General features: G+C 35.2%; 1 protein-coding gene across 3 annotated transcripts in view; it reads right to left on the minus strand.

The window, feature by feature from the left end:
* Positions 1 to 15536: 15536 nt before the first annotated feature.
* The window catches only part of LOC149192037 (tropinone reductase-like 3), a 175669-nt gene continuing 173039 nt past the window's right edge, over positions 15537 to 18166 (minus strand). For 2 of the 3 annotated variants that reach the window (XM_089404459.1, XM_089404458.1), the window contains one exon: positions 15537 to 16011. In XM_089404459.1, coding sequence (XP_089260585.1) covers positions 15862 to 16011 — 150 coding nt within the window. In that variant the 3' untranslated portion in view covers positions 15537 to 15861. Of the gene's footprint in view, positions 16458 to 18166 lie in introns of all 3 variants that reach the window. The other variant, XM_089404460.1, reaches the window with a different exon arrangement.

Below are 18166 nucleotides of genomic sequence, written 5' to 3' on the forward strand. Positions count from 1 at the left end.
AATGGACACCCCCAAGCAATGATAATCCTTGGATGTGTGAGATCCTTTTCATGTATTGGCAAGTGGATCTTCCCAAGCAAAGATATGAGCCTTGAATGTGTGAGATCCTTGTCATGTCTTAGCAAGTGGATCCCGCAAATAGAGATATGAGCCTTAGATGTGTGATATCCTTGTCATGTGTTGGCAAGTGGATCCCCCAAAGCAATGATGAGCCTTGGATGTGAGAGATCCTTTTTATGTGTTGGAAAGTGGATCACCCCAAGCAGAGATATGAGCCTTGGATGTGCAAGATCCTTGTCATGTGTTGGCAAGTGGATCTCCCCAAAGCAGAGATATGAGCCTTGGATGTGTGAGATCCTTATCATGTGTTGGCAAGTGGATTTTTTCATGCAATGATGAACCTTGGATGTGCAAGATCCTTGTTGTGTGTTTACAAGTGGACCTCCCCAAGCAAAGATGAGCCTTGGATGTGTGAGATCCTTGTCATGTGTTGACAAGTGGATCCCCCCAAGCATAGATGTGACTTGTTTGTGTGAAATCTTTGTCATACGTTGACAAGTACAAATCACCCCAAGTGAATATAGGGTGATGGATGAATCTCTCCTATGATTATTCTTCTTCATTAGAGTGAGACATCACTGTTCCAAATGATATAGTGCATATATGAACAAAGATCAGCAGAGAAAGCATAAACATTTATTGCAAAAAGAAATTAATCCCTAGCTGAAAGAGTGTTGAAAATGGATAGCTCAGGGATGAATTTCTTAAATAAAAAAATTGAAAGTCTAAAAAATAGAATTTCTAAAAATAGAAAGTCTAAGAATATATTTTTTAAAAATAGAAAGTCTCAAGATAGTAAATGACCATGCATCAATTGGTAATCAAGTACTATTGATAAAAAATCAATAATCAACCCCAATAGTTCAATCTCGACTTAATATTTTATCATTAAAATTACTATTATTATTATTATGATACTATTATATTACTATTAAAAATAAATTCAAGTCACTTAATCATAGCTCTCAATAATGTTCTCTTACACTCTCATTATTGGCATGACATATTCCTCTTACACTCTCATTAATTCTTTTTCGCACTCTTACACTCATTAAAGCATGTCATAAAAGATTCATCTTACGCGTTCTTTAATGCATTGTTACGCTCTCTCGTAAAAGCATAAGTTACAAACGCATGCATACCTCCTTAATGGCATGAGTTACATTTCCTTAATGGGCATGAGTTACTCTCTCTCTTGGCATGCGAGTTACTCCTCGTTTATGGCATGGATTCATTACTCCTCCTATATATATGTGCCTCATTCTTTCTCTCCTCACTACTTGTGCATTGTCAAAGAAAGATTCGAACTTGAGAGAGAGTTGGAGAGATTTGAAGAAGATTGTGGGAGAGAGACTTGGAGAGCAAGAACAAAAATTGGTGAGCCAAGGTTGATTCAGTGTTTAGTTTGATTCAGTTGAAGGGAAGTTTGATTCAGTGTGTGCATCTGCTACTGCTACCAATGATTTTCATGCCACAAATTGTTCAAATTTGGGTGAACATACTCATTCTCTTGATCTTTATTTGTACTTTGTATCTTTGTTGAACATTTGATTTCTAATAAAAGAAGAATCTGGTTGGGATTTCCCCTTGTGAGTTTTTCCCTGGTCATTGGACCTAAATTCTCTGTGTCTCATTGTATTCTTGGGTGTTTTCTATTTTGCATTTGATTTATATTCTATCTACAATTGTTTATCTAATATTGCAACATAAATAAGTTTTGTAATAACTGATTATTACAACATAGAACATCAAAATTTCAGCAGGGCATTGGTTCATCATCTTTCCAATTGGAAATAGGAGGTAATGTATCTATTAACAACATTTTATATGTTTCTAGATTAAAGAAGAATTTGTTGTCCATTTCGTCTCTTGAAGACAAAGGATATAAAATTGCTTTCGTTGATGGTCAAGTTCTAGTATGGAAGAAAGACTCCTCCTTTGAATCTGCGAAAGTCATTGGTGTTCAAATAGGAGGCCTATAGTGTCTCCTTGGTTGTTCAATTCAAGATTTGATACACAACACATCAGATCTTTGTGAACTATGGCATCAAAGGTATGCTCATTTTCATTATAAAGCTTTGACTAGAATGAAGGATTTTGTTAAAGGTGTGCCTGAAATTAAGATTGAACATGATGGAGTTTGCAAGGAATGTGCTCTTGGAAAAAATGTTAAAAGAAGATTTAATAGCAATGATAGTAAGTAAAAAGGAATCTAGGACCTTATACATTTTGATGTTTGTGGACCTATGTCTAACAAATCCTTGGGTGGACATTTCTACTATTTTACTTTCATTGATGATTGTTGTCGTAAAACATGGATTTATTTCTTGAAATCCAAGGATGAATTGTTTAAAAAGCTTTGGGAAGTCAAGACACATGTTGAAAATGCTACAAGAAGAAGGATCAAGACTTTAATATCTGATAATGGAGGACAATATGTGTCCAAGGAATTGATTTCTTTCTGTACTGATGTTGGAATTAAGAGGGACCTTATAGTTCTTTATAATCCTCAACAAACTACAGTAACTATTGAAAGGAAGAATAGAACGATTATGGAGGTTTACAAAGCCATGCTTCATTATCAAGAGTTGTCTATGTTTATATGGGAGAAGCTTCAAAGACAATTGTTTGTGTTCAAAATAAATGTCCACACTGAATCTTGAATTATAAGATTCCTAAAGAAGTCTTCATAGGTTAGAAGCTAAATGTTGAACATTTGAGAATTTTTGGATGGCTTGTTTATGCTTATGTGTCCAAAGAGAAAAGAACAAAGTTGGAGCCCTCTGGGAAGAATGGAACTTTTGTTCGTTATAGTGAAAATTCAAAGGCTTTCAAAGTCTATGTACCAGGACAATGATCAATTGAAACTTACAGGATGCCATATTTGATAAGGATGTTGCTTTCTGGAAGTCCAAGGGATCACACTTGGATTATGATGATGAAATACAGGTAGCTCCGAAAAATGTGAAATCAAAACCTAAAGATTGTGAACCTATGGAACAATATCTTGAAGACTCAGATGAACCACATGAATCTGTTGACTCACTAAGAGTAATTGTACCTGAGACTGGAAAGAGACCAACTTGGCTTGAAAGAACCTTGAAAGAAGTTGAAGGACATGCAGCGCCTCATGGCACCTTCACAGAAAGCAAGAGGCCAAATAAGTATTCAAGTTATGCAACTTTGATGAGTAAGATCATTGAGTCTGAGCCATTCACCTATGAAGAGGCAGTTGAACTTCAAGTTTGGAAAGATGTTTTGATTGAAGAGTACCAATCCATATTGAAGAATGATGTATGGGAAATCGTGCCAAGACCTGAAGGAAAAATTGTTGTCTTCCAAATGGATCTTCCAAATTAAGCATGCAGTTGATCAAAGCTTTGAGAAGTACAAGGCAAGATTTGTAGCATCTGGATTCTCCCAAAAAGAGGGAAAAGATTATGAAGACACATTTGCTCCTATTGTGAGGTGTTCCTCTATTAGATCTATTATTGCTCTTACTTCTATTATAGGTTGGAAATTGCATCAAATGGATGTTAAGATTGCTTTTCTAAATGGATTCATTGAAGAAGAAGTATATATTGAATAACCTCAAGGCTTTCAGATTCATAATAGAGAGACTGATGTTTGTAAATTGAAGAAAGCCTTGTATGGGCTTAAGCAAGCTCCTCGTGCATGGTACTCTTGTATTGATAACTATTTGTTGAGTCTTGGTTTTAGAAAGAGCAATGTTGATCCAAATTTGTACTTCAAAGTTGTTGAAGGTGAGCCCTTGATTTTGTTGTTGTATGTAGATGATTTATTTCTGACAGGCGCTGATAATCTCATTGTCCTGTGTAAGAAGGAGTTGATTTTTGAATTTGAGATGAAGGGTCTTAGTCTTATGCATTACTATCTAGGATCGGAAATATGGAAAAAGCCTATTGAAATCTTTGTCGGACAAGGAAAGTACATCATTAAGATCCTTAAGACATTTAGCATGATGGATTGCAAGTCCATGGATAGTCCCATAGTGAAAAAATTGAAGAAGTTGTGAGACTATGATTCAGATCGGGTTGATCCCTCTATGTATCATAAGATGATTGCTCATTGAACTATTTGGTTAACACCAATTGTGAACACATTGAGCCAATTCTTGATTCAGCCCCAACATGTGCATGGGTTGCAGCGAAACAGATATTGGGATATCTACATGGGAGCATTGATTATGGTCAGAGATATGTTTCTAATGGAGAATGGTAGTTGCATGGTTTTACAAATGATGATTGGGTTGGATGCATTGAAGATAGAAAGAGCGCCTCTCGCTTCTATCTTAGCTTAGGCTCTATTATGATTTCATGGTCAAGTAAGAAGCAAACTTCTATTGATCTTAGTATGACTGAGGCTGAGTATATAGTTTCATGTTCAACCTGTTGTAAGGTAGTTTGGCTTCGAAAGTTGTTTGTTGGTTTGTTTTATCAAGTGCTAGAATCAACCATTCTATATTGTGACAATCAAAGCTCTGTAAAGCTTTCTAAGAATCTAGCTTTTCATGGCAAGTTGAAGCACATTGAGATCAAGTATCATTACATCCGGAATATTGTCCAGGGAGGAGCTATGATGCTCGAATACATCCCTCTTGATGAGAAGGTTGATGATGTTTTGACGAATCCATTGTCTTGAATGAAGTTTTCTTATTTAAGAGAACAACTTGAAGTTTTTGAGAATCCCTCTCTTCGAGAGAGGGAGCATTGATTGTATAACATCACGAGATTAACAATCTTCCTTAGGCTTAGCTGAGAGACCATGTTTTATGGTTGGGAAGATTGTCTTGGTTACTCCCTTAGGTCATTGAGATTGACTGAGAAACCAATGTGGTTGGGGAGTTTGGTTTTGAGGCTTGGAGTGACCCTTAAGTCAATGTGTTTAACTAAGAGACCAGTGAGTTTGGTCTAGGACACTGATTTTGAGTTATCTTATGTAACTCATTGTGTTTGAATGAGAAACCAAGTGGACTTGGTCAAGCAAATTGATTTTGTTTACTCTCTTAGGTCATTGTGCTTGACTAAGAAACCATTTCATATGGTGGGAGAGTTTGGCCTTATTAATTGATCCCATGGGCAATTAGGTTCTGACCTTGATGCCATTGGGTTCTGGCTTATGGGATGAGTTTGATGCTATGTATCTTTCCCTATTATCAGACTCTCTACATATGATCTCTCCCTTAAGTTATTAGTGAGAGACTAATGGATTAGTTGGGGAAATTGATCTTGAGAGAGAGAATGAAAAAGTATCTCCCTAGCTAAGAGGGAGTGTTAAAAAGTGGTAGCTTTGTTCAGTATTTCATTGGAAAAAACAAAGGAGAAATCATTTATATTCCAAATGTCCAAGTCGACCTCATTTACACAGGTCGATACCACAACTTGAAGGGATTTGACCCTATGGTCAAAACAAACCTCTTAACTCACATATATATTGGCATTCGATTAACCTCATTTAGCATCCATCACATCTCATCCATTCAACCAATCACAAGATCTGTCCACACATGCAAAGGAGAAGAGGAAGATTGTTTTTGCGATGATCATCTCTCTTGACTTTTGTTGACTAACGTTGACTTGGTTTGTTTTCTCTCTATTTGATCGAATTTTTGACAGAAGCTTGAAGGTCGAATTCTTCGTGGTTCACTAACTGTATTTGACCGAAGTTTCATCTTTGTTCTAGGCCATTAACCAAGAGTTGACCACAGTTCCACTGTGGCACTTTGATCAAGACTCACTGAGGAATTGCAGGTTGAATTTTGGACCTTTGACCAAAAGCCTTAGGCCAAAATTTGGCCCTCTTGTGCAGACTTTGATTGTGAACAATGTTGACCAAATTCTCTCTCTTTTGACTAGTTTGACTTAAGCATTATTGAGGTCAGAGATTGGCATTTTGACCAGAATATTCTGATGTACATTTTGATGAATTGAATTTTCTCTCATAAGGAAAGATTACTGGGTTTTCCCCCTTGTGGGGTTTAGTCCCAAGAAATTTTGGTGTCTCTTGTTTTTATTGTTATATGTGATCTCTATTTCTCTATTGAAATCAATGATTGAAATTTTTCCAAGTGTAACTGCTTAATCATTGTAATGCTCTAAAGAAGTCATATTTTATTACCGGAAGTAGTTATCAATCAGAAAATTCGTACTAGTCTTGTTTGCACTAGAAAATCAACAAATCTATTTGGAAGTCATTATTGACTTCTCTTCTAAAAAACAATCAAGACATACTTCAAAATTGTTTGATCTCCTAGCTCCCTCTGAGCTACACTATCTCTCAACATAAATCGTGATTCTTGGAAAGTCCTATTGTCACATGTTTTTCTTCGTTCTTTCACTTTTCCATCTATTGCCAAGCCTTCTCTATGTACCTTCAATTCTCATTAGGAGGCCATGGAAGAACAATTATAACCAAGCAAAGAGAAATAGAGACAAGAGTCTAGCTAATAGTAAAACAACAATAATCAAGGAAGAGAGATATAAGTTACTTATCTTTTATAGGAAATGTCAGCTCCCTCTCGACCCTAGCCTTTTTGCATCCATCTTGCAATTTTATGATGTCATTCATTCCTTACATAGGCTAGGGTTTCTTCTTTCGTCGAAAACGTTGATCTAAATCCAATCCTAGGGCTTTTTCTATAAACCCTAGGGTTTTCTTATTCAAGCCTTGTTGCTTGCTAGGGTTTACAAACCTTAGATATTCAATTCTTCTAAACCTTAGAATTGCATTGTCCTTGATCAATCAGGGATGTCCAATGATGATCCTTGGTCGCTCCAAACCAAGTAACTATGCTTTCTTAGAAAAAACAATTAGTCCTTAAAGACTTGGTCTTCATTTCGATGTGCAAAGAATACACTTCATCATTTTGGTATTATATTCAACACCCAAACATTCATAGCAATATATGCAAATATCTTTCCAAGCAGCAATACTTTCTTTGCAACAATTGGTTTGATCAAACACTTCAGATCAATATGCCTTTATCAAGATAGTCTTTGATCTCCTAAGCCTGAAGAGGGACTTGATCTCTTTTGTAAGCTTCTCAAAGGGATAAATAATTCGACTTCTTGGCCTATGATTATTTTAATAACCTTTCTTAGAGCCCTCTACTTCCAATAGCATGATAGGGTATGTTATGATCCTTAAATGACAACTCGACATCTTCCAAGCCTTGTAAAGTTCAATAAAGCTCATAGCTTCAAAGCAATGTCGAGTCTGATCATATAATGCAACATCTTTCAAGGAAACACACAGGGTCGTTATTTAAACTTTCAACACATGTTTTAAGGTCACATGTGGCTATGTCATGCTTTGACCCACAATCTGAATTGGATGTTGCCATAACTTTCACACCATATAAAATTATTGTAAATTTCATCAACAAATTTAAAAAAGGACTCCCTCAACGATCATAAATGTTATCAAAGTTTTCTTCAAGGATCCTTACAGTCCTGTGACCAGTTTAATGAATTTTCAATCTACTAAGATTTAGCTTTACTTCATTGAACTAGAGATCAATATTGCCAAGTAGAAACTTTGAGACAAGTCTTAGCACTTAATTATGCTTGGTCCATATTTCAAGAATGTTGCCAAGGAAACATGATCTCAAACAAAATTATTGTTATCAAATACATACCTTTTATTCCAAGCATTGAACTCGGGCTTCTGGCTTCGTCAGACTCAATACTTCAATGCTTTAAACAAGAACATTTCCTTTTGACTACTCCTTCCAAGGTGACTTCGGTTTCTACAATTTGTTCATTGTAATAGAGAGAACAAAGATTAGAGAATTTTTAAGGTCTAAAATGGGCCTCCTAAGGAATATTATAAAATAATAGTGGGAATAATAAAATAATATTATATTACATCATCAAATTTTAGAGAAATAAAAAAAAAAAAAACAAAACAAAACAAAACAAACAAAAAAACTATTTTTTCAACTCGTATTTTCAACTTATCTCCCTATGGTTTTACTCAAATTTTGAGTGGGAACACTCGTTGGATACGAATTGAAAAAGTAATTTTTTTTATTTTTTAATATTTTACTTTTTTACTCCAAAAATGGTGAGTCTTCCCCCATGGTTGACATCATCATCTTGAATCTTATTGGCTATTATAAAGTTGATTTTGGTTGTACATTTTTGCTTTGAGACCCATTTTAAACCTTGAAATTTCTCTAATGAATATAATCCTTTTACTTCAACTATCTTGGTCACTATGGTCATATTCATCCATCTGTTATTATGATGTATTTCAGACTTCTGAGGCCATGATTGAGGCTTCTTGGCCTTCATGAAGTTCCTCGACCTACTGCAATAAGTTGAGGCATTTTTGGCCTATTGTAGTCTTGAGACCTTTTTCATATCTTCTCAAATAACCTTGTCTTTATCCGTGAGATAGATATCCTTGAAGTATGAAAAGAATTTTCCTTTTAAACAACGAATCTCATCCTTAAGCGGTGAACGATCTTTCAAGATCATCAATAGCTTTTGGTTAGTCTTATGAGGCATCATAGTCTTTCGAAGATAACTAAACCTATCCAAGAGAATTACAAACTCAAATAGGTCTTCTTAAATAAGTTGCTAGATCTTCTGACAAACAACAAGACTTCTTTTTGGGCCACCTTTGGATTCTATAAGGCCTGTAGCCAAAACCTAAGGTGCCTTGAATCTCCTAAGGTTTCTTAGCCCCTGTGTAATAGTGCCTTGGATATTTTCAACCTTCTGATTTTGCACTGAGGTTTCTTTCTGTAGTTAGAATAGGGCGTCGATCCTCTTTCTGTAGTTAGCACAAAGACACTCCTTGAACACAACAACCTGAGTAGACATTTGTTAGAGCACAATGTCATCTCTTTCTAAACTCGGCCAGAACATTAATTGGCATCTTCATCAATGACTTGGTATAGATTTTCTTCAGCAAACATGGCAGATCTCAACCTTTTTTTGGTGTTCTTTGAACTAGGGCTTCTAAGGCTACTGACAGAAAAAGCACTAGAGAATGGCTTGGAAGACAAAATGAATTCTTCTTGAGGGTTTCTCTTTCACCATAACTCTAATACCATGTTGATTTTTAGGGCATCCTCTAAACTGATAATTACTTCTTATGATTTCCATTAGGTTATTCTTTTTCTTGTGATATTGTCCATCATAAATCAATTACACAGAGGAGCTTAACAGTGAAATAAAAATACCATAACGATCATAAAAAGATGTTAAAATTGAGCAGCGTCGGGACGAATTTCCCAAACGAAAAACCCTATTTCCCCAAGATCAAATCGTTGGGCCCCCCCAAAATAAAAATAAAAAATTATTAGTCAAAAGAAGAATCAAAAGTTCGTCAAAAGAAAACTTTATTGGATAAAAAGGAAACATTATTACTAATTTGATTATTGAGTTGAGAGGCTCATTCTACAGCCCAGTATGAGTGGATGTGTAAGTTTGTTCGTCTGTCCATTCCCTTTAAAATAAAAACAAAAATTAAAGTGTAAATAGAAAAATAATGTCGGCGATAATAAAATAAATGAATATGTTATAAGCTTGTTATAATAAAATTATTAAATAAAATATTTTAATGTTGTATATAATAAAATATTCAATGTGGGTTATCAATAAAATATTTTAATTTGAATTAATATTGACACATACTTAAAAATATATTAATAATAAAAAACATTTTAATTTGCCCTAATAAAATGTCTCGTTGAGACAAGAGGCTCATTCTATAGCCTAGTATCAGGGGGATGTGTAAGTATGTTCGTTTGTATGTCACTCTTTAAAATTAAAATTAAAATTAAAAAAATTAGTAAAGTAATTAGAAGTAAAAATATGTGTTTAAATCTTATATTTTTCAAAAATATTTCAACAAGAAATTTAAATAAACTATTTGAAGATCAATGTTAACTAATTTATGTCAATATTAGCTTCATATATATCTATATATAGAAAATAAAAATAAAAATTGTTAAAATAAAAAAAATTAATGTTGTATATAAAAATATTTAATGCCTTATCAATAAAATATTTTAATACCAATTACTATTGATGTATAATTAAAAATACATTAATAATTAAAAAACCATTTTAAATTGCGTGATAATATTGATAAAATGTCTCCAACATACATGTTATGTAATATATATATATATATATATATATATATCATTTTAAATAAATATATGTATATATCATGAAAAATTAAGTTTTATGGTTAAAAAGTTTATTTGATCCTATATATACTCTAGTTAGCATTCAACAATACAATTTAAACAATAAAAAATAATATTGTATTTTGCATTCTAAAGAAGTTTGCACATGAAGAAATTTGATCCCTCTTGGCTCATGTTAGATCCGTACTTAAGATGGATCTTTCTATAGCCCACTATCACGGAATGTGTAAGTTTGGTCTTATATATACTCTATTTAGCATTCAACAATACAATTTAAACAATGAAAAATAACACTGTATTTTGCACTCTAAAAGTTTGCACATGAAGAAATATGATTTCTCTTGGCTCATGTTAGATCCGTACTTGAGATGGATCTTCCTATAGCCCACTATGAGGGAATGTGTAAGTTTGCCCGTTCCTTCATTCGTTCCCTTTAAAATAAAAATAAAGATTATGTTGTAAATAGAAAAATAATGTCGGCTGTAATAAAAAAATGAATATGTTGTAAAGTCATTAGAAGTAAAAAAAATGTGAAGGTAAGATGTTTGAATCTTATATTTTTCAAAAATATTTCAACGAGAAGTGTACATAAACTATTTGAAGATCTATGTTAATATCAATTTTATATATATCGATATATAGAAATAATTTGTTAAAGTAAAATATTTTAATGTTGTACATAAAAAATATTCAATGTGGATTATCAATAAACTATTTTAATATAAATTAATATTAATATTGAGATATACTTAAAAATACATTAGTAATAAAAACTCATTTTAATTTGGATGTACATGTTATGTAAAATATTTTAATGTCAATTATGTATATATTATATATCATTTAAAAAAAAATATGTATATATCATGAAAAAATTAAGTTTTATGATTAAAATTTTATTTGATTCTATATATATTCTATTTAGCATTTAAAAATACAATTTAAACAATGAAAAATAGCGTTGTATTTTGCACTCTAAAGAAATTTGCACTTGAAGAAATTTGATCCCTCTCGACTCATGTTAGATCCGTGATCCGTACTTAAGATAAATCTATGATAGTTATATTTCATGTTAGCCTACCTCTAACCATCATCTCTTGACACACAAATATTTAAAAATTATACCCTATCCTCCTACATTGGTGCTTGGACTTTAATATGACAAGTTGAATTTCTTTTTTTATGGTTCACAAAATATCTTAGGTGTGCATGTTGATGTTTCGCTCTTTCATGTTTGTGGCTCGTTCATACTCAGAAGCTCGCATTGGATGACCACATAAACTCACACTTGATTGCTACAATGCCCCGTTTGTTTTCAAGGCTCACATCTATGTATTTGTGGCTCACTTATGTTAATTCTATTATGGCTTGAATTACAATGTCTTGTGTTGTGGCACACTCTAAGGTTCACTTAATGCTCTGGAGGTCACCTAATGGATTGGAGATATATCTATGTAATATTCATTGACTCATGGTACAAGAATTATGAAGCCCACTTTACAGTAACCCTGAAGCTTGCATTATGGTATCATGATGGTTCGCATCTATATACATTGATTTGTTGGGTCTCTCTTTAACTCACAATATACATTTATGTGTGGATCACATATGGTATGACATTTTCTATGGTTCAATTTCATTATGGTTCACTTTTCTATGGTCCACATTGAAACTTGCATATGATATTCTATGCATGGGATTCTTTGATGCCTTAGCTTTGTTTTGTTATCACTGACAGTTGGCGGTCAACCTAGGTAAAACAAAGGTTGTGATCTTCAATGTGGTGAAAAAAAACTCAGACCTTCACTTTCTATTCAGAGGGGAGGAGATTGAGATCACCATCACATATACTTACTTCGGGATGCAATTCTCAAGTCCCCGCTTCAGTTTGCGACCAACGCTTCAACCTCGAATCAACAAAGGATATTGATCCTTACCCTTTTCAAGAGACAGTGATTTCGACATCACTTCCAGGACATCTTGTCCAAGATGAACCTCATGGACACCTTGATCCATCCCACTGTTCTATATGGCTCAGAGATTTGGGGATTGTCTTTACTTGAGTCAAATTGGGGTTTAGCTGAGAGAGTCTAGATTCTTCTTCTCTACCGCATCATTAGGTGCAAACTAACAGTACTGCAGCACATCATCCTTGCAGAGTTTCGAGCTCAGCCCTTTCAGCTTGAGACTGTCTTCAGGTTGGTTTCATTCTTGCATCGTGTCCAGGGCTTTGCAGACTCGATAAAGAGTAGGGACCAATATCCTTACTTGGCATATTGCTCTTCTGAGACTATTGCTCGTTCTACTCCCTCAGGCCGAGCCATGTTGGTTTACAAGAGTTTCAAATCTCTTAGAGTCAGTGGGAATTCAGTTGGATCATCTCCCTCCTTTCTGATATTCCTTAGATGCTCCTAGTCACCTTTTACCTACTAGACAAGAGCTAAACAAGATCATCAGGGAGGACATCTACAGGCAGTTCGTCTAGGTCACCTAGGTCAATCCTCCGAGAGGGTTGCGCCCAAAGATGGCCTTCTACATTGAGCACTTTTTGGAGTTGAGAGACGAGCTCATTGTTCAACCCCAGTATATGTTTCACCACTGGATGCATGTTCTTCACATTCCTCTAGGCCAGTTCAGAGTAGGTTCTCATAGACTTTGGGTAGAGACAGACCACCAGGTGGATAGACCAGACAAACTCTGTCAGGTATGTCATTTGTAGAAAGTGGAGACCGAGGTGCACTTCATTATTGGATGCCCTGTCTACTACGAGATCAGAGGAAGATTTCATTGCTTGTTCAGAGATTCTCGGACCCTTGCTGACTTTTTCAGGTATCCTGATCAGAGATGTTTGGCCCTATATATGCAGAAGGCTCTCAGGTTTCGAGCGCATATTCTTTAGCCTCCCATCAAACCATACCCGACATAGAGAATCACGACATTTTTCAAGGTACTACCTTCAGATAGGGGCACCAAGAGATTGATTGATACCAATACGTATCCAAACTCCAGATTAGTGAGGATCCGTGGGACCTCACCCTGCCACACGAGATCTCAGTAGCAGATCCGTCTCAGATCTGTTCCTTAGAGACGGACTAGGTCCTCCAGCATTCAGCGGCGCGTGAAACCCCCCCAGGAAACGATTTAGTGGACGGTCCGCACTTGCCACCGGTGCTTCATCGAGCCAACAGACTTTGTTGAGTTTCTTCAGTGTTATTCATTTAGCGTCGGATGTTAGGAGAGATGGGTCTGATCCTCAAACCTATTAGCTCCTAGATCTTCTCTGCTAGCACTAGATGTTTATTTACTTCATGCATTGTATCTTTTATAGGAGAACGTTTGATTCTCCCATTTTGTATAGACATCATTGTACTCAACAGTCCCTTTGACCTACTTTGTGGTCATTAGTTGGACATAGATATAATTATCTTATCTTATCTTAAGAACATACTCTTTGGCTTGCATATGTGACCTTGCTATCTTACATTATTTGTATGTGAATCTAGTGATATGGCATTAATTCAATATGACAGTAAATCTAACATGGCAAACAGGGTATATACATTACATGGAAGAACCCTTGATATGGCACACATGGTATATACATGACATGGCAGAACCCTTGATATGGCACACAGTGTATGATATGGCAGACAAGATATATACATGACATGGCATAACCCTTGATATGGCAGATAGGGTATATACATGACATGGTAGAACCCTTGATATGGCAAATAGGGTATATACATGACATGGTAGAACCCTTGATATGGCACACATTATATGATATGGCAGACAGGGTATATACATGACATGGCAGAACCCTTGATATGGCAGAGTATATGATATGGCAGACAGGGTATACACATGACATGGCAGAATCCTTGGTTATGGCTCGAATTCTTGATGGCTCACAATCAATAGACAAACTTCTTCTACACTATATATTGCAGTGATCTCCATGATAACAATGAGTCAAAGTTTCTGCCATTCTTCAGTGATCATCAAGGAAGGATCTCTATGTATCATCATAACAGAACAGGAAAGTATGGCAGTCATGTGACTTTGATTGATAAGGATCATGAATGATTCCTGGTTGGCCCTAGGAGGCTCAATATCTTTAATGTCTCATTATATCGTATCTCAGCTGAAATATTGACGAAATTTAATAGAAGAAAAAGAATTGAATTCTGGGTTTTCCCCTTTGTGGGATTTTGCCTCGGTCTTTGACCAATCCTGGTGTCTTTATGTGTGAATGTTTTTCTTTTGATGTTCCTTTATTTCTACGGCATTGTCGATAATGTTCTTTCTAAATTGCATTTAATGATAATATGAAGATGTTATGTGGTGAATGAATATGTAAATAATGAATATATATATGAATGCAATTATCAAAGCAAAGAACAATGAAGCCCTTAGAAAAATTAACAAGAGACAACAACACAATAACACAAGTATTTACCTTGGGAAAACCAACATGGGGAAAAACCTAGCAACCTTTTCTTTAGAGAAATTGTTCGCTTCAACAATAGATACACCTAGACATTTTAGTCATTTACAAGGTCAAACTGACCAACAGAATAAGCATGGTCAAACTTGGTCCATCAGCCTCATAGTCAAGTCAACTAGTTTCCCAACAACTTCAATCTAGTCTTCTCTGCTAGGGCATAATTTTGGTGTCACACTTTGCCCTAGATAGACTTGGTCTTGCACCCTTTCATAGAGATTTCTTCCACAGTAATTCGGTCTCTCCACAGTATTTCCTCCAAAGGGGGATGTTGGAAAACGTTTCACCAGGCAAGCCACGTCCCCCAATATTTGGAGTCCGGGAAATGTGGAGAACATGCCCCCCACAACCTGGGGGACACATACCCATGGATCACTGGTGATAACAGTTTCTTTTCTGCTTCCAGTTGTTAGTGTAGTCTAATTCATTGTCCCATTTAAGTTAAACTGTTCAATTTGTTTTAGCTTTTATGTTATGAATCAAATTTAAAGTAAAGTGAGCTCTGTTTTGGTATGATCTGCTATGTATATGAAGAGGGAGGTATGTATATGCCCTGTTTTAGTTTGATTTGGCCTGTGTATGAAAACAGCAGTCTGTATATGCCTTGGTACTTGAGCCCAGCATTGGAGGTCATATCATTTAAGAAAGGTGTGTGTGTGTGTGTTCAACCTGTTTTATCCTTATCTTTGTAACTATACTACTAGTTTCCCTTGCCCATGGTCTTTAGATCCCCCAGTGCAACAGAAAAACCAGATAGCAGGCGTGGGAATTCAAACACCATGATTGTCGCTGCTTATTGAATATCAATATTTGATACCAAAGTTGGGATAATAATTTGAATTGTTGCATTGTGCATCATGAATCAAGCTCGCTCAACGAGTAGCAATGTGGAACAGCATTTGTTGGAAATTCTAGCAACGAATGTCGAATTTTAGAACTGTCATATGTTGTGTTCAATTCGTCCAATGATTTCAGGAAGGTTGACCTTTCCCAATAATTTCAAGATTAAATTCTCTGAAAATCAATAAGGAAAAACTGAGCAAAATAAGTTGAATGGAATGCAAAGGGACATGAACATACTATAGATCCAAAAACCCCATGGGCCAATCTAGAGCCTTGATGGCATTCCTCCAGATACCACCAGTGTTTCTCCAGTTATATATGAAGCATCACTCGATGCTAGAAAGGCAACGGCTGAAGCCATATCGGTTGTTTTCCCTAGCCTACCAAGTAAAGTTCTCTCTTCAATACTATTCTTCTGCAAAACAAATGGAAACATAGAGTCAAAACCCAAAGTATTACAAATATGTATATAGTTAAAATCAACACATCTAGGGTAAAGACAAGGTATATCTGCCCATGAGTACTCCAGAAAATATCGCGTCTCACATATTTGATCTCTTTACCCAGTTTTCCTCCTCAAAATCTATTTCACATTCACCTAACTGATATGGCATCATACTTGGTTGATTGAATTTAGTCAAGAGTATCTCAAGGCATCCAATTGATAGAGTATTGTTCAATGAAAATTTATTCACAATGACTGAAGCTTTGCGATATAATTTAAATGTTCCTTCATTGCAACATTTTGTTGCTCAAAAACTCTATTGTTTGATGCCAGGAAATTTCAGCATAACCATTATAGCATTATGAGATTCCTGTTCAGTTGGATCCAGCTCATGCTGGGAGCTGACAAGTGTTGTGCTGCAAATTAAAAGTCAGTCAGAAGTGATATGATGCAAATTTCATGTCATGTTGCAATGGTGACAAAACTATTATTCCGCTGAAAAGCACAATTAGGCAAAATTTAGCAGTCAGCCTACAAGAGTTTTGGCAGCATTGAAATTTGCTTCCAATTTTTGGACATGGAACTTGTATCATGAAGGAAATAACCTGAATACACTGCCAAGAAACATATGGTCCTACCTGATGGTAAATCAAAAATTTCAGATCATAGTTCTTTTATTAGTGTGTTCTTCAAAAGTTTCAAATTATAATACAATCATCAATCATCCTTAGTAAATGTCCAACTCCAAACCACAAATTAAAAGAAGAGAACAGAAACCTCTGGCCCTGTAAATTTTCAACAGTTAAATTACCTAAAAAAGCAATGAAGCATGCAGAACATTGTGTATAAACTTTTGCTCATTCAGGCATAGGAGTATCCATTGGTAGGCACCTGGAACTAAAAGGCATTTTCTACGCGGCATTTTGTAGAGATGTGCAGATGATACGCAGACTATTCATAATATCTATTGAAATGTCCAAACTCCAGACGATATTAAATTGATTGGGCATTACTGCCTAGCACAAAGAAAGCTTTCCCACAGTACTTTAATATCTACCTGTTTATCTCTTTAACATTGAGAATGAAGGGCTCAACTTTCAAGGATTCATGTATAGAAGACCCTCCAGAAAACATGACTATCCTTGACAAATAAATGCCACATGCAACAATACAAAATTCTGCTGCATTTCTGACAAACTTAATATATATATTTTTTTTCCACCACACAAAAAAGCAATAATGGTAATCCAAGTCAAAGCATTGACAGCGAGAAGGTATGCTGTTATGTATCTTCCCAGATATCTTAGAAAGGATATATGGCCATCTCGATACCATACATCAATTTTTGGGCCTCCATCCCCCACAACATTGATTTGCTTGTTCATTTTATATTTCGATATTTTTCCTAACATGGATTTGTGTGTTTTTAATTTGTATTGTATTGTAATTTAAAATAATCTATTTTTTCCACATGTTGGTGTATATAAAATATCGTTTAACATACTATTGGTATACTTTTGCTATCTAGGGATTATTTCAGCATCATACTCAACCAAGAAAAAAGTTGTTCCATTTTCATATTTTAAACTAATCACTTGCAATTTCTTATTCTCTCGGATACAGGGAAAGTTGGATGGCCAACTACTATTTTGTAAGGAAACCTCCCAAAACTTCGTAAAGGAAATAGTCAGGGTTCTCTGTCATTATTCCATAAGATTTTAGCCCTACCAATTAAGCTGTAAGTAGCAATTTAAGCAAGTACAATGCTTGATTTTCCCTAGTACTTCAGATCAGGTATATATCATAAACACACTGAAATACACAACTTCAAGCACTTTGCACAGCAGAAATGTAGCAGCAGTGAATCAACGAAGTACACAAAATTTTGTAAGCCCAAAACTTGTTTTTATTAGTCCTTCAATAAAACATAGGCTCCTGTACCAGGGATCATGGCCCTTACAGGGCCCTGATACAAAACATTTGTATATATAGAATACACTAGTGCTTGAGGTTTGTCCTTTCATCCTCAATCTGCCCAAGAACAATGAAAAAAATAACAAACCTACTTGTTGATGTAGATCCTTCAACAACAGTCCTTTCAGCCCTCTTTTGGCATTAACAACTA

This window comes from Pinus tabuliformis, chromosome 2_2 (assembly GCF_031772625.1).
Source record: "Pinus tabuliformis cultivar Carrire ecotype Pingquan chromosome 2_2, CPIR1, whole genome shotgun sequence".
Lineage (NCBI taxonomy): Eukaryota > Viridiplantae > Streptophyta > Pinopsida > Pinales > Pinaceae > Pinus > Pinus tabuliformis.